Source organism: Varroa destructor, unplaced genomic scaffold, assembly GCF_002443255.2.
Source record: "Varroa destructor unplaced genomic scaffold, Vdes_3.0 BEIS01000004.1, whole genome shotgun sequence".
NCBI lineage: Eukaryota > Metazoa > Arthropoda > Arachnida > Mesostigmata > Varroidae > Varroa > Varroa destructor.
In genome coordinates this window covers 47891126-47908844 of record NW_019211457.1, presented here as the reverse complement: position 1 = coordinate 47908844, position 17719 = coordinate 47891126, and the positions used below count along the sequence as shown (strand labels likewise).

General features: G+C 34.7%; 1 protein-coding gene across 15 annotated transcripts in view; it reads left to right on the top strand.

Moving 5' to 3' along the window:
* The window catches only part of MRP (Multidrug-Resistance like Protein 1), a 49700-nt gene extending 40083 nt beyond the window's left edge, over positions 1-9617 (top strand). For all 15 annotated transcript variants that reach the window (XM_086987089.1, XM_086987087.1, XM_086987094.1 and 12 more), the window contains 7 exons: positions 253-542; positions 956-1245; positions 2447-2675; positions 3823-3969; positions 4712-4924; positions 7258-7565; positions 9118-9617. In XM_086987089.1, coding sequence (XP_086843215.1) covers positions 253-542; positions 956-1245; positions 2447-2675; positions 3823-3969; positions 4712-4924; positions 7258-7565; positions 9118-9247 — 1607 coding nt within the window. In that variant the 3' untranslated portion in view covers positions 9248-9617. The remainder of the gene's footprint in view (positions 1-252; positions 543-955; positions 1246-2446; positions 2676-3822; positions 3970-4711; positions 4925-7257; positions 7566-9117) is intronic.
* The last annotated feature ends 8102 nt before the right edge of the window (positions 9618-17719 follow it).

Genomic DNA, 17719 nt, shown 5'->3' with positions numbered 1-17719 from the left:
ATATTAGGTTACGTTGCAACAGGCTTGTAAATTTTGTGAATATAGATGACAATCTGAATTCTTCTGTACATTATCTAATGTACTGAAAAGTAACTGTATTTTTATTTTGAAAAGTATTTAAATCAAAATTTTAAAAGCAGATGTTATGTTACATTAATTATTGCATTTTGTTGATTGCTATAAACATTATTACATATCCTGCATATGGTATAATTACCTATTTTATTGATTTCCATGCTTTTCATCAATTAGATGGCACTCAGGACATACACAAGCGTAATCAGCGTTTGATTGTATATGGCCTTCTGGGCTTAGGCCAAGGACTAACGATCCTCGTAGCCTCACTGGCGCTTGCCCTCGGCTCTCTAAACGGCGCAGAAAAGCTTCACTCGGCTTTACTATATAACGTGCTGCGAAGTCCGATGAGCTTCTTTGATACAATGCCAATCGGCCGTCTCGTTAATAGGTTCTCCAAAGATATAGATACTGTCGATCTTGCCATACCGCAAACCATTCGTTCGTGGATTATGTGCTTTTTACAGGTGGGCAAACCAAACGTTGGTTTAGATAAGATTTAGTATAACTCTTTTCAAGCATAGAAATTCAGTAACTTGAGATAATGTGATTTAATAATTCGCCCTATGAATAATACCGACGACACGAACAGTTGCACTACAAATAACACAAAAAGATGTTTTCGAACAAATTTCTTTGAGCATATAAAGAAATAGCATTACGATATGTGAGCAAAATTGTGGTTTATTATTAAAGATACCCAATAGAGTTTGTCCTAAGATTACAAGTTTGATTTATTGTTTACGATTTTTTCCTTTCAACTTTTTGATCCGCTTTAAATACACATGATAAATGTTTGTAGTAGGTTGACCACTCTAACTATTTTTTAACAGTACTACCGTAAAGCTCAATACTAGTAAAATGTACTTATTACCCGTAGGTGGTCGTCACGTTGGCAATTATCAGCTTCAACGCCCCGATCTTCTTAGCCGTGATAGTCCCAGTTGGCGCACTATATTATGGCATTCAAGTGATCTATATCGAGAGCTCTCGTCAACTGAAACGTTTAGAGTCAATAACACGTTCACCTATTTTTTCACACTTTTCGGAGACCCTGGCAGGAATCAACACCATTCGAGCGTACCAGAAAGAAAACGTATTCGTGCACGAATCAAACAATAGGGTCGATATTAATAATCAATGCTACTACCCGTCTACTATTTCCAACAGGTAATATATTAGTTTTTAGTACTACAGGTTTTGTCCGCTTCGTGAAATCGATTATCGATTTGCTCGTTGATTTTACTCATGATTAAAAATTTTCTTGCATCAATGGCCACTATGTGCGAAGTGCAAGTTGTTTTCTATGAGTTGATCTTACGTTACACAAGTTGTATGTATGTGTGTGTGTGAACAAAAAGAGTTATAAATACAAGTTACGACCGTTCAATTCATATCTCAAAATTTGGCATCGTTTTTTTGACATTCTCGTAGATGCAAAAAGATTCAGTAAATATACCAGGAGACTATTGAATCTCTTCTACCGTCGGATGCGGATTTCTGTTCTAAGCCCGGTTATAGTTTTAACGACTACACATCTTTTTGGGTCGCTCGTGCTACGACCGGCCGGTGACATCAAACAATTATTTCTCGAAATGAGCCGACCACTTTTAAGCATTCCGTTCGGCTCATAGAGGTGGCGTATTTTATCCCCAGTCTGTGTCGTCTTCGTCCTTTATAAAGAATACAGCAGTATTTTATGTTTGAAATATTTGTTTTCCTGGTCGTTTTCCATTTTTGTTCGAATACATTTTTGCGACTATAGCTCAGAACTTAACAGTCTCATAGCTAGCTGACCCCAGCTATAGAAGAAGGAAAACTTTTTGTGAAGTTTAAGCCAAATTATAATCTATAATATAGCGAAAATGTAATCTGAATAGTACACTTGTTTCATTTCTCGTATTATTTTCCGTGATAAGTGAACGTGGGGAATTATTAGCCATTAAATCAATATGTTTTTTTGTGGTAGATAACTATTAAAATCTTCTTTGCGAAATAGCTTGGATTATCCGTTGCAGTTCTATATAAAATAGTATAATGTGTCTTAACTGTTTGAATAGATGTGCCATATTACTAAAACCATTAAATATGCATTGGAAATCAAATGCTACATTGGATCACCCTTAATATATTAAGTTATTATTAAAGTTAAAACCTCTTTATCCAAACACAAAGTGTCAGAGGATGCTCCTTTGAAAAGAAGGAGGCTTTAGCATGCCTGAAACTAGCCTGAACCCTAGCTAGTTTGAGCTAGGTCTATTCAGTAAAGGTTGTGTTGGTACCTATATAGGACACTATATCAACGCCCATATATGCATTGTATGTAGTATAGCATTGTATCTTGTTTCTCCATATTCTCATATATATCTAGGTGGCTGGCGATCCGTCTCGAATTTTGCGGAAATTTGATCGTTTTGACTGCAGCCTTATTTACGGTGTACTACCGGTCTTATATGGATGGAGGTAAAGTTGGTTTGATGCTGAGCTACGCTCTTTCAGTCACAGCTACCCTTAATTGGATGGTCAGGATGAGCTCCGAAGTTGAAACTAGCATTGTTTCAGTGGAGAGAATTGTTGAATACACGCACAGCGATAACGAAGTAAGAATATCACTGCAAGTTTTTCATTTAATATTTTCATATTCGTACTGTCTAGGTTTTCAGTTCGTCAAAAACGCAACTGAATTAACTAATAGCATTATAAGATTGACACCTGTGGTGTGCTGTTTAAGCAATAATAACCCGACGCGGCTCTTTTTTGGCGTGCATGCTTGGGGCACGTCGTAATTTTAACGTTCGGGGCCTGTTACGGATTTTTGGGTAATAAATATGTTTAATTGGAGCACGAGGAAAGCTAAAAAGGAGGCTTGTAGGCTTAACACAATTACACAAAAAACAATACAAATATAATAAAGGTATAGTACTACTCTGCGTACTTATGCTCCTGACGTTGTGAATGCTAAAGAATAAATCACTTTTTGCTAACCATCAAGGCGTTGTAATAATGACCTACTAATATGATAACATTCATAGGAAGGTAGTTTTTTGTTTTTCTCATTGAAACCGAATTAAAGCACGATACGTGTTTCTTTTTTTACTTGATCACGTGGGGTGCAAAAATTAGCTTGTTCCGCATTTCCGTCAAGTTAAGGCGATTGCGCCCGAAATTGAAAATCGAACAGTATAGAGGTTCTGCGAAGATAATAGATAAAGTACGATAAGTAAAATAAGGGCATAGTTTTTCTTAGCGACTTCGCTGTTTAGTAATATTAATGGCAATGTTTGTGAACGTTGTTTGCCGTACAGTCCTTCTGAAAGTCTTCTGAATTAATTATATGTACACAAGAAAACGAATGACGGGATTATTACATTTATTTCTCTGGACGTCATCTAACACTTGATCGTTATTCTATAGACGAACCTTTTAGGACAAATGTAAATTTAAGCATAATGATTGCACAGTGCCTACACTAAGCAAGATCATAAGAATATATTGATGCCATGCTTTATATAGTGATTGAAGGTATATAGGAACGCGCGACGCGCAATGAAACATCAGCGCGGCGTAACTGCTCACCCTTAGCCAATCTTTCAAATTACATAAAAATTTATTTACTAAACGGGCAGTACATGTTCCGATTTCATGATAAAAAGGCTGGCGAAAGACGATCATTATCGCGAACGCGTATCTTAGAGTGACTCAGCTTTATCCAGGTCTTCTTGACTAACCCTGTTTATTTAAAAATAGGCGGAATGGCGCATCGAAGGTAAGAAACCTCCCTTCGACTGGCCTTCCCGAGGGAAAATCGATTTCCAAAAGTACGCGACAAGATATCGTAATGGCCTCGAACTCGTTATCAAGGATATAACTGCCGTTATTGAACCCGGTGAAAAGGTTATTATAATAAAAACTGTATAGACTTGTCTATACTAGATAAGTTTTCGGTTCTAATTAATGTAGTTTTGTCATATACACGTTAGGTCGCCTATAAAGTTTGTGTGTTTATTGCTTTTTTCGCTTAAATTTATCTGCCGTTACTTAAATCCTAAATAGCATTCAAAAGCAGTTGTTCATTTATGTAAATTTGCTGCAGGTGCATTGTACTGCAAACAAAAGTTTACCTCGCGTTTAGATTCCAAAAGCAGATGCTCCATATGACAAGCAAGCGCATTTCTGTAGATATTCTGTCTTCAAGGCTTTAAGAACAAAGGCTTCTTTAGACAAATGATTTGTGGCATTTAGCGGGCGGCAGGCTAATATGAGGAAATAGACTGACTAAATAATAAAACAGAGCATTAAATAAGAACATTATTGTGGGTTAAATAAATATGAGATAACCGATTGTATCACCAAAAATGTGTGTACAGTGCCTACTCAATTAGTTGTATCGCTCACAGTAGTAGGCAGTATCGCTCGAATGATTAGTTGTATAGAAATAAAGAAAGTAAAATAAAGAAAGTGTTTTTGTGTTTCTTAAGGATTTAAGTATACAACACAGTTTATTTTTCGAAACATAAAAGCAGATTTAGCTGTAGTGGAAACTTATCCGAGTTAGATTATGAGTACGGTTCATAAATTTCAAGCAGCTAATTATTATAAATTTGGCATAAAAAATCTGCATATTTCTTATGTCTAGGTGGGCATCGTGGGACGCACCGGAGCAGGAAAATCCACGCTTACCTTAGCTTTGTTCCGTCTTATTGAACCAGCAAAGGGCCGTATCCTTATTGATGATTTGGATATCACTCAGATGGGACTTCACGACTTGCGAGAAAAGCTGACCATCATACCTCAGGATCCCGTGCTCTTCTCTGGCTCTATGCGCATGAATCTTGACCCATTCGAAAGGGTTAGTTAATGAAATTATATGGAAAAAAAACTTAATTTTTTACGTACTAATTTAGCTTTGTTCCGTCTTATTGAGCCAGCGAAGGGCCCTATCCTTATTGATGATTTGGATATCATTCAGATTGGACTCCACGACTTGCGAGAAAACCTGACTATCATACCTCAGAATTTCGTACTTTTCTCTGGCTTAATACGCATGAATCTTGACCCATTCGAAAGGATTAGTTAATGAAATTATATGGAGAAAAACTTAATTTCTTACGTATTACTCCTTTTTTTACAAAAGCAGTGTTAAAACGGTTATACATTAAAAAAAATTGTGTTCACTTATATTAGGTCCTGCTTTTTAAATTAAAATTATTCAAATATCGCTTTCATGCTCCTTTTCAAACAACTTATAAAAACTAAATTTCGATATCATGTTAAACTCTATTACTGATTGTTGTAAGAATTCTTCTAGAGCGCTAAGAGTTTAAGAAGAAGAGTTCGAAGCTTGTGAAAGGACAGAATTTTTTTCTAAAGCTAGGGTAGATACGGAATCCTAGATAAAGAAGAAACCAAAATTTTTAACAAAAAAAAGTTAGCTCTAAATGCGGGCCAGTGATCTGCCGTATTAAAGAACCTACTGGCATTTTTTTAGACAATCCATACCCAATTTATTTCGTTATCAAAAGCTAAACTTCAGGCGTTTTAACGCTTAACGCTTCTATTTCTTCTTTTAAAAGTACGCGAATATTACGTGTTTCTCCTCCTTCACAGTTCATTCAATTGCTTTTTTGCTCAATAGAAATACCTTCTGTTTAAAATTATTATTTATTTAGCAGATATCCTATAGTTTTAAAAATAAAATTTAAATTAATTTAAAATAAAAGTAAAAATTGAGGTTACTTTCTGAACTGACAATTTCGTGATAATAGATTTAATATCCATACCTGCATGCCTCAGATTTTTCATGAAACTTAAGTCACGGTCGTATGCGGTAACCTCTAAGTGCACTCCGTAGTTATTCTCATTCAAATTTGAAAATTTTGTTTGCTCAGATGATATACGGGGTGGGCCCTGATAACATACGGACATGCATTGAGAAAATACATTAACCTGCTAATGAGGGTTAGCTAACCAAGTTATATGGAGAATACCTTGATTTCTGCCATAAAATATTTTTACTGTTTTTTGCTAAAAAGTAGGGGAACCTGGCTCTGCTATGCGTGTGTGTGTTTTTTTTCTTAGTCGGCGAAATTGTCAACACTTCGTTCTGATTGAGAATTTGCATCTTTAATCAATGGAAGCCTTTTTTTTTCGTCTTCGCTGTATACTACCCTGCGTCAAAGTATGACAAATTAGTGATTATTTGGTAGTCAAACTATTGCAGAAAATAAAGTATAAAAAAAGTTTTGTACTGTGTAACTGTTCAAATCGAGAATTAGTGTAGAACGATTACGCGACAATTGCCTTTTCCGCTAACTTTAAAGGTTTCGATTCAGTGCAAGTTATATCACTTAAGTAACCAGGAGAAGCGTGAGGGGACGCTATGTTGGTTTCACTAGGGGAGATGTTAAGAATAATTTAGATTATCATGTAACTATGACAGCTCATTACTAGTAAACCGCTTGATGGAAGCGAATGTAATATCGATATTTCAACTATAGAGAGCCTATTTCGTCATTTACTCTACCTTAATAAGAAAACAAGATGATCGAAGCTGTAGTTGAGCAAACTTTTTTCACAAGCGTTAGTTTACTGCCTAAAAGTGTGAATAAAAAAGTCATCTAGGGGAGAATATTGTGGCACCTCTACGGATCACCGGCACTTTTGCCGAATCGTCAACAAATAACTTTCCAGGCGATTGCTATATAATAACGAAGAAAATGTGGTTTCACTTAATCAGCGTTTCGGATTTTGCTATAGCTCAAATGTCGAACTTATATTTTGATTTTATTAGTAAATACTAGATGTTTAATTAACATTTAAAAAATCAACAACTGATGTAATGACGTTCCGTATCTATTTATACTTTTCGGCTATTGCTATGGATTTAAATTCTAAGGACTTATTAATTATATTAAAGATTAAAAATTTACAATTTAAAGTTTGTGGTGTCAATGTTGTATGATAAAGAAGTTTCTGTTTCGTTGTACTTTCACGTAAACCACCTTTCAAGCATTTTTAAGAAGATTTGTGGTTTCATTTTCTATATTCTAAACATTCAAACTAAATATTATTTAGTAGATATTAGTAAATAAATATAAGTATTCAGTAGATATACTAAATATCTAAATCTAAATATTCAAAAAGTGAAAAATCAAAGTTTTGGTTTGTGTTCTGCTAACGTAGTATTCCGACGCGGATATATGGAAAGCCCTGGAACACTCCTCCCTTAAGGCGTTTGTGAGTTCTTTAGAAAAAGGTTTGGACCACGAGGTAGCAGAAGGTGGCGAAAATCTTTCCGTGGGCCAACGCCAACTTATGTGTCTCGCCCGCTCGCTCCTTCGGAAAAGTCGCATACTTGTTTTAGATGAAGCCACGGCCGCGGTAGATTTCGAAACCGATGAACTCATGCAGAAGACCATTCGAATGGAGTTTCGGGAATGCACGATTTTAACTATTGCTCATCGCCTCAATACAATCATGGATTATGACAGGTAAATCAAATTGTAAAACTAGCTAATTTTGTACGAAACATCTTAGATACATATTATACGTACTAGGACATTTTGAAATTTCCACGTATTTTCAGGTTTTATTTAATACACTATAGATACATTCGGGTGTAATATATGTGACCACTGTGCTTACGGCATCAGGATATTTAGTAAGTTATAGCATTCATTAGAAAATGGTGTTCTTGAGAAACAAAAATACGAAAAAAGAAATAGATTCATACTCACCAATTTTACTTTTTCTATTTAAGCCTCTAAGTATCACGCCGCGTGTAAAAGTATAGCAAGACATTCATATGCAAATTATAAATTTATTTTTGAAAAGTTGGAGTGCAATAAAAACATCAAGTAAGCTCGAATAAAGCTATATTCACATCTATTCGGTACCTGTTACGTATTCAAATGCAACCGGGCTTTTAACTATGTCTTTATTACCGTTCTGTCTATTCATACTTGTCAATAGCTGAGACAGTAGTTAAAATATAGGTAAAGTAGCTGGAATGTTTTATTGGCAGCAACCAATTTGGCCTACTTTTTACAAACAGACAATTCACGTAGAATATGTATATTGTCATCTAGTGACATCGCAGAAGGCGATCATAGTGCCGAATTAGATTATATCGCACTTATTTTTTTCTAAAATGTAGGAGGGTTCGTTGCTAGTCGAAGCTTTAAAAACAAGATCCTGGCTCCAAACAATAAAAAAATTTATAGACTTTTAAGGTGATTCCACTTAAAACTTGTGTGAACATAACTTGTTTTTAGTTTCTTAATTTCAACAAAGAGTTCTGTATGACAAGAGCAAAAACCATAAAAAAATATCTCCTATTGCGGGAATACTGGAGTTAGACGGTTCCATTACTTCCAAGCTATTTTTTTGCCATTTTTCGATACTTTACATACAAAGCTAAACTGCGCCGCAAAGAAAATTTCTTGTAAAATTGACTCTTTCTTTGAAGATTAATTTAGATATTTATTTTGCTTTCGAATATCTGAGGCATGCTATCTGCATGCTATATAAGCGCAGAACGGAAGCCAAATTCTTGAATACAAAAATCCAAATATGTCAAACGAATTTCCGATATCCATAAAACATATAATAATCAAACTGCAAATCATAATTTCGAGCCAGCATATTTTAACTGTCTTAGGTAACGAGAAAATATGCCTAACGTATGATATTGTTAAACGGCCATCAACGGTTCGAAACCCAAAGTAACCTTTTTAAGCGGTTTTTACACAAAATAGATGCATTACATTATATTTTCATAACTTTATTTGATACCGTGATGTCTTTATATACACTAAATGGTAAGGGCATTTTAATTTTCCGTGTATAATGTCAGAATTTAAATATATAAGGCTAGATTGTGATAATGCCAGAGATGCATAATTAATAAACAACGTGGAAGGAAAACTTTATTTTTAACATTGTCGTGATGCTTTTAAAAAGCTTTAACAGAACAATTATCAGTTGTTTTAATTTTTTGTATCTATCTAAATCTAACGCTATAATTTTGTTCTAAATTTTCAGAATCATGGTGCTCGATAAAGGATATATCAGGGAGTTTGATACGCCCGCAAATTTATTGAAGAAAAAAAACAGTATATTTTACTCAATGGCGAAAGACGCCAACCTAGTCCAAACTATATACAACACGTGAAATGGCATTGACTTCAAACTGTAACTATATAAGGATAGATTAACTTTTTAAGAAACATGTAATCCTATATATGACTTATATCGATTAACTTCAAACTGTAACTATTTAATAAGAGATTAACTTTTTAAGAAACATGTAATCCAATATCTGGCTTATATCGACTATTACAGAACGTTATTAAGTTTTTATGTGATTTCATATGGAACATGATATATATGAAAATGAACTGACGGTTGCAACTAGCGATATTTTTGGAAATTATTACTTTATATACGCTTCTTAAACTATATTCTCAACCGTCCACGATATCATACAGTAATTTTGTTTTTGCATTTAACCTATCCTTTAAAATATATACAATAATATATAATCTATGTATTTTTATTAAAAACTTTTACTTTTTTTTTAATTTAAAAAAAAATATTACTAGGTATGTATTTTTATTAAAAAAATTTTTTTTAATTTTTGAAGTAAATTACAAGACTTTCCTTGTTTTTTTAGTGTTTTCATAGCTCTCAGATACTAAATAGAACCACAGTTTTTTTCTATAATAACTATATGTGCGTCGTAACCTTAAGACTAAAAGACTGCTGCGTAAATGTGTTGAAATAAAATTCTTTTCGTACCAAACTTTACCAAGCAATGCTAGTTCATCAGCAGAGCTGATTATCTATTTAAATACGCTAATTGAATAGTGTTTTTCAACTTGTTTGTTTACCAAGAACAAAAATGTGACCGCAGGAATGCGCTATACATAGTTGAAGAAATAAAGAGAGCAGAAATGCACTCTTGGGCGTAGAGTGGCACGGTCTAAAGTGCCTAGTTACGTGAACAGCGGAGGAGCTTGTGATATGGGGTAGAATCGTATGCTCCAAAAAACCTTTAGTCTGTGTGTTTGACCATGCAGTAGCTTTTGAACTATTCTCAGGTATTTTCAACTAGTTATTGTTCAGTAATTGAGTATTATATGTATATATATATACATATATACGTATATATATATATACCTACGAGCTGCGTCTACTGCAGTCCTTGTTCTGTATCAGCAATCATTCTAGAGTCACTGAGAGCTCCAGTGATAGTCGTTGTTAACTATCATCAGACGGGCCCATGAGGTCCATGCAGTGTTGTATCGCATCTTCTGCCTGATTATAGTAAATATTTACAGTAGCAGAGCTCTTCAAAACAAGTCACAGGCTTCGGCATCCTGTCTCTGCTACGCTACCTGTTTGTTGTGGAATCAATCGTTTAGTCGTTTGAATGTTTCTTTCTACACATAAAGGAAGATAATACCTTAGCAGTGAGATACTGCACTGCCTGGTTGTTAACCAATTGTACTCTCTAAAACTCAAGGAATGGCTAAGAGGACTCATCGACTGAGAATGGTGTGTCCAGCTGACAATTCTGACGGCTTCCCGTCAGGGTTCCTTGTGATAACTCCAGCATCTCTTTGTCTACCTGACTCTGTTAATCGGTCATCTCTCATCCATAATGACATATGTTCCAGTCACATTACAATTTGTCAATATAGTTCACATACATGCATTGCATAGTCAAGACAACTATTCACCTTCATTTTTTCGGAGTGCCTATTAAAATGTTACAAGCGAATCCTGCGGAAATTTTGAACTAATTGGGCTAGAACTATGGTTTTGTAATGTATCAGACGTACTTTCCTTTATATTTCACACAAAATTTCCAGCTCTCTGGCAGCTTTTAGACAAGAAAATATTCACCATTCACGTTCTTATACGTAATTTCTTTATCTAAGTAAATCGATAATGAGATAAACTTGTCTACTGTGTTTTAAAGCATAGAAAGCCCCACTCATTTTTAGTATATATCTTATAGTAGCAGATGCCCTTGATGTCACTGCAAGTATTACAGTCATTTTACGTCCGCAACTATTCGGAATAGATTTCCCTTCAATACGATGGAATTCTTGCACTTTGTTCCTTCCCAGCTGGCAGTAGAGACTAGACCATGCCTTGACTATTTGTTCCAAATGATTTTTTTTAATTAGAATACTATAACGTTTTAATGGACAGAGTCCTTAGACCCCAACCTCTGCTTTCGTGAAAGACCTGATTGCCTGCAATGGTTAGCTCTTCGCTGGTCTTCAACACCCAGTCCTAGTTTTTAAAACCTTTGCACCATTTATGCATTATGTTTTCACTCACAGCGTCTTTGCTTAATGCCTTTACACATCTGGAGAAACAAAAAGCTTGTCAATCGATTTCTTGATCGAGCGCTTTTCGACAAAGGGGATATTTCTCTTTTTAATGTCCTTTCTCCTAAAGAAAATTCAACTGGTTTTTAAAAGACTAAAGCGTCTATCAGGTAAATTTTATCTACGCGTAATTCAAAAGTTGCCTTTCAAAGTACGTTAGACTTGCTTGTAACCGTCTAACATATTCTATATCTAAGTACAATTAAAATTAGAAATTCAGAAGTTGTAGTCAAGAAAATTGGTAAGAAGTTGTAGTTAAGAAAATTGATAAGTTTGACCATGAAGGTCACAAAGAATTTTGTTTAAATAGTAGTGGCAAAATAGGGGAATTGCAGCTAAAAGCTCTTCATTAGCACTGCAGGGTTACGAGACCCTGTGTCAAGTGAAAAACATTGTATTACGGACTAGTGATCAGTACTAGTAGAATGCAAACAACGTGTTTAATTTACTGGTATTTTAGAGGATAAGATAATATCCCAGTAAAAGAACGTCAGTCATATTTGGAGTTGTGTCACCCAACGAGTTACAGCTTTGACAGCGATGAATGTCTACAAAAAATCCTAATGATACCTCACACACTAGTTTTATGCATTTTTCACAACACTAAGATAATATTTTAAGAAATTTCCGCCACAATTTTTTGATTTCATCAAACTAATCTGAATCATAAATTATTCGCGTTATCTGATTCATAAGTTATTCAGTTTAAATGTAATATAAAATTGTGTTGTCGTTGTTTTTTTTATCTTCCGTATATTAAATGGCTCTGAGCCGTGTTTCCTTTCAAACTCTTTGGTACCTCACATTTACGATAGTAATATGTAGGACTGCATTTAGTCGAGCGTCGCCAACTGTCTATTTGTCTTCCGAGTTGCACAAGCAGCCGTTATCAATTCTACTTTTCGTCTCATGTTGTTTCTGTCTGCCCATACAACGTAGTCATTTGCTACAGAAGAAACATGAATCGATAATGCTTATCCTCATTGTTTTGTCATTATGAAAACAGCGTGGTAGCAATGTGGCATAGCCTGAGGGAGCCCGCTTTCTTTGCCTAACCCTGCAGAGCAATTTCTCATTTCATTAGCTAAGAGAGAAGAGATGCCTGAGTCGAGCTAGTGATGAACAAACGATGATGGTACCCGGATATCCATTGATAGGGAACAAAAGATCGGATTTTGGGAACGTGTCCTGAATTATGGCATGGCTCTTATTGACGGGTGTTTAACAGAGAAGAAAGACAAAAAGAGCCTACTAATTAATTTAATAGCGAGCTCGCTTTCGCTAAACAGTTTTTTGCAAGGAATGTTTAAAATTGGTTGTGTGTGTTATTACTATGCCGTACAGGACACTTAACCACATAAAAGTAAAGGTATAACTTAAGAAGTTCACGTTTTACTAGGCATACGATGCCTTTTGTGAGCCTCTTTTGTGTTCTTATACGACCGTTAAAGCTTTTTTAAAACTGGTCTATGAACTTTTATGTTAAAGTTCACAAAATGAGTTTTTGACCGAAGATCACAGTTTCTTCTGCGATTTCCTTTTCTTGTACCTTCTGCTATCGGCTGACGATTATCACTTTTCAACCATTTCGAAGCTGCGCCATTGCAACAGGTATACTTTACGAATATTTGTCTCCCTCCTAGTACTACGAGGATCATACATTTTACTGCAAACACCACTACTCACGTCGTTTTTAGTCGGACATAATATCCCTCAGCGAATATATTCAGCGAATATGAAATCGTTACTTCTCACTCAGAATTATATTACATCTGATCTTGAAAAAGTTTCCTTAATTTTTTATGACATATGAGACTGTCTAAAAGACGATTCTGAATTCGGCTCTCGCGACTAATGGCACCGAGAAACTGCTTCAAAAGATACGTCTATTGAACAAGACGCACTATTTCATGAATTTTGAAACGATTAGCGCATATTATACCATTAACGTTTTCGCCAATCATTAGTTAAACAAGTTATTATTATCCGCAATAAAAACATGAATTTTAATTAGCCTTTTCTCATTTACGCAAGGAATTGCATGATATCTTCATAGCGTTGTCCAATCACTTGCATGGTACATATATATGCAAAATATTTAGAATTATGTTCTTCGCTCTCGATTTCTGTTACCAGTTCTGGTCCAGTGTATCGACTCCCCGTGAGTTTTCCGACACACATGTTTCCGGATATTTTTTTTCCTTTATTACAAAGGAAGTTTTTACGTGTATAGTTTTTTAAAGTACAAGGAAAAAATAAGTTGTGTTAAAGGGTAACTTGAAACTGTCAACTTTTTTCTTAGCTTTGCGTAAAAACTTGACCATTTTATAATCAGCGCAAAGCGTAGAATATTAGATTTTTTAAATACATGCACCTATTGCCGTATCGCGTTTAGTAAGAAAAAAACAGGAGTAAGTGCATCAACAGAGTATTAGCAACTAGGTAACTCATCTTCATTTTGAATTTGCAAAATCAGTTCCACTACAGCTCCCTTTGGTTAAAGTAAATTGATTTTTTTTTTCAGTTCAATCAAGGATACAAAAAGATTATTTTTGTGTATAGTCTAAGGCGAAGAAGAAACTTATTTATGAAGATCTGTGTGCTCTATTTAAATTCTATCGCATATGCAAGACGGCTTGTCTTGTAAATGGCAACTCATCGAGCATACTGTTTAACAATATTTCTTCTGTAATTGCTAAGAGCGAAGCAAGGCTCCCCGAGATTTACTAGTGTTAATTGCGCTCTTAATGCAGATAAATTCCTCCTTCAGCATTGTATTCCTATAAGAAACTTTTTGTTTATATATTTTGATCAGAAGGGTGCGCTTAATAGGGCCGACCACGAGTCGCTGCTACGCGAGATACTTGATCGATTTATTTACATGAACACCATAAATCGGTGCTGTTCGAATTCATCTTCAAGGCTTTATAGGCTAAAAGTAAAAGATATTTGTTGCTTGCTCTTCTCTGTCCCTTTCGGAATCCCTGAGCTGGAAACATATGGCCGTTGTTGTAAGCAATCTTTATTCCTTATATAGGCAGTTACCTCCCACCTTGCGCAAAATATTTCTAAAACGCTGACGACGTTGAAGCCTTCTTGGAATTCCGAGTCATATTACAAAACGTTGACAAAAGTATTTGTTAGCAGTATTGAGACAGTAGTATAATACTAAATCATCTACCTATAATGTTGACGGTGTTACTCCTCCGACATTCTTATTACATGTGATGCAGGTATTCAAATATCGGCTAATGTTGATTTATTTTTTTTAACTTACACTGAAGTAAATTTTGCAATTAATATAGATCAGCAATACACATTGTCAAGCATGAAAATCTGTATCTATGCCAAAATTAAATTTTCGTCTCCTAAAGACTTAAATGTAAGTAATTAAATTTAAGTCAGCTTAAATGACAATTTTTGATCGTCTCCTCAGATCTATAACCGGTTTCGCTTTATTAGCTCCATTAACGTATACTCAACACGTATGTCAAGAATTTATGCATGCCATGTCTCTGGCTACGTAGATGGCCAAATGTGACGTTTCTGATATATTGTTGCTTAATGTTACTTAATGTACTTAATAATGGCTCTTAGTGAATCAAAAGCCATGGAATTTTGAGAGATTGTAAAGGATTGTTTACTTTTCACCAGTGAAAACCGCAAGTCGATAAAAGAATGCAAATAAATTCTCGTGGAATTTGATAGAAAGGAAATTTGTTTTAATAGATGTTGGGTTTTCGCTGAGAACATCTAAAGAATTTAGTTTTTGAAAACTCACATTCCCGTTTCGAACCAGCCATTAAAAATCTTATTTAGCCATTAGAACAAGGCTCAGTTATCAGCCTACTTCCCGGTAGAGCATACTTGGCTGTATAGGTGAAAGTAAATGAAAATGGAATTAAATCGTATGATTGTGTTGTAGTTATATATATCTGAGTAATGAAAGCGCATAGAGGTTATGCAAAATATAATAATTTGGAAGCGCATTAAAATATAAAAATTGTTTCTAATTTTGCGAACTAGCTTTACGTGCTAAATTATTTAGCTTAAAGAAAAATCAATGCAAAGCGCAATTAAGTATAAATATATCGTAGAAGTATAGGTGAAGCCTACAATATAAGGATTGTTCGGTGCCTTTTGCTTTCAAATTAGTGTTTTAGAAAAGATTGGAAATCTGCTTTTTCTAAATCTTGACCACATTACAATGGGTAACAAAAGTATTCTGCCACCTTGTAATTTCAAACAGATTCCTTTGCATGATAAAGAGGTTAATGAATTGAAAAGGTATACTTAAGAACGTAATTTAAAAAGAATGAAAAAGTAAGTAATGGTTAACGAGGCAAGTCTTTAAAGAGACAATCATTCCTCGCTAAAATTCTATAAAAAATTAAATCGATAAGGATATTAACCATACTTAAAAAAATATTGCTTTTTCATGCACCACCCATCAAAATGCCCTTCTTAACACGTACTAAACATACGATAAACTTACTACCATACATACACAAAAATTTTCCGCAAATACAGAGACTACCTTGTTGTCATACATGTTTTGTTTAGTGTGGAGCAGAATTTAAATTAAAAAGGAGAAATAAGAAAACTGACAAAATACTTCGAGAAATTAGTGCGGGTTAATGATGAAGGTAAATAATTGAGCAAAATGTTCGTCGAGTACTGCTGACAGTTTGGTTAGCATTCAGTGGTTTAGGATTACCAAAAACCCTAACTAATAAAAAAAAAAAACGAGCCACATTGAGTTTCAACTGACTACGGCAGCAGAAATATTTGTGTTCTATGCGACTGCGCTTAAGTTTCCACTCGGATATATTGGGTGGTCAAAAAAGTATTGACCGTTTTGTAGCTAAATGGCTTTGAAGACGTGTTTCAGGAAGTATGACGTGCGTCGGGTCCGCGTTAGTGTCACATGAAGGCTAGGACATAGCAGTTGTTAAATTGTTGAAATATCTTACTTAGAGCCAAGATAAAATGCTTTGAAGATGAGTGAAAGTCCGGCAAAAAGTTGTTGTATTTTCCAATGTTATTACGACAACGACACAAAGGCTTAAAAAAATGTAACTGTTTATGGTTAAAACGCGTTATCCGAAAAAAACGAGCTAAAAATGGTTCCGTCCCTTTTGTTATGAAAATTTTTTTGTGAAAGATGTAGTGATTGACTAATTACGAAAAAAATTTATAAGATTACCCAAGGTTGACGCATAAGTAGGATAGTATGTAGCCATGATACAGTCAAGGATCTAAGCATCCACCACCAAACAGTTCTGAACCATTTGAAGAAAGCTGGCTACAAAAAAAGTTCCGTTGTTTTGGTGCCATACATATTGAAGCAAAAGAATTTTTTCGATCTTATTTCCATGTGGAAACTTCACAGAAACGAATTCCAGCCATTTCTAAAGCGATTGATCACGGATGGCAAACAGTGAATTACATACGACAACATTGTACAAATAAAAATGTGCTCCACAATCGGTGGAAAAGCTCAGATTGATGAGCAAAAAAAAACGAATGTTTCAGAGAACAGGAATCGTTTATTATAAGTTACCGCTGTCTAACAAAATGGTTGATTCGGATTCCTATTGTCAATGACTAATAAGATTACTACAAACAACTGGAAAAGTCGGCAGGACCAGCGACTTGATTCGGTATTCTCTTCCACCATGACAATGCTAAACTACGTGTATTTTTAGTTACCTGCTAAGAACTGACAGAAATTGAATGAAAAATTTTAACGCATTCAGCATAAAGCCTTCTTCTTGCATCAGGCTATTATCTGTTTAGGTCTTTGCATAGGCGTATATTTAGTTCCAAAGGAAAACTGCAAAAAAACACTTAACATGATGTTTCGCCCAGGAGTTACAGGAGTTTTACAGTAACGGGATGAAATTGTTACCATAAAAATGGTAGAAGGTCATCAATCAAAATGACGCATATTTAGTTTAGTAAAATTATTTCAAAATATAAAAAGTATTTGTTTTAATTTGATTTTAAAATACTCACCACTTTTTCGGTAATTCAATTTAATTAATTATAATTATTTCTCAAATTCAATGGCTATCAATTTGAAGGGTCATAAATGCATCTTATCAATAAATTACTAGTTAACTACTCGTTTGCGAATAAAAAATACACTCAAGGATGTCAAAGGTTTCACAGTGCAGTTCGTTCCAGTAAAGGCATTTTCGTGACCAACAATAGTTGAAAACTTTTTGCACCACATTCCG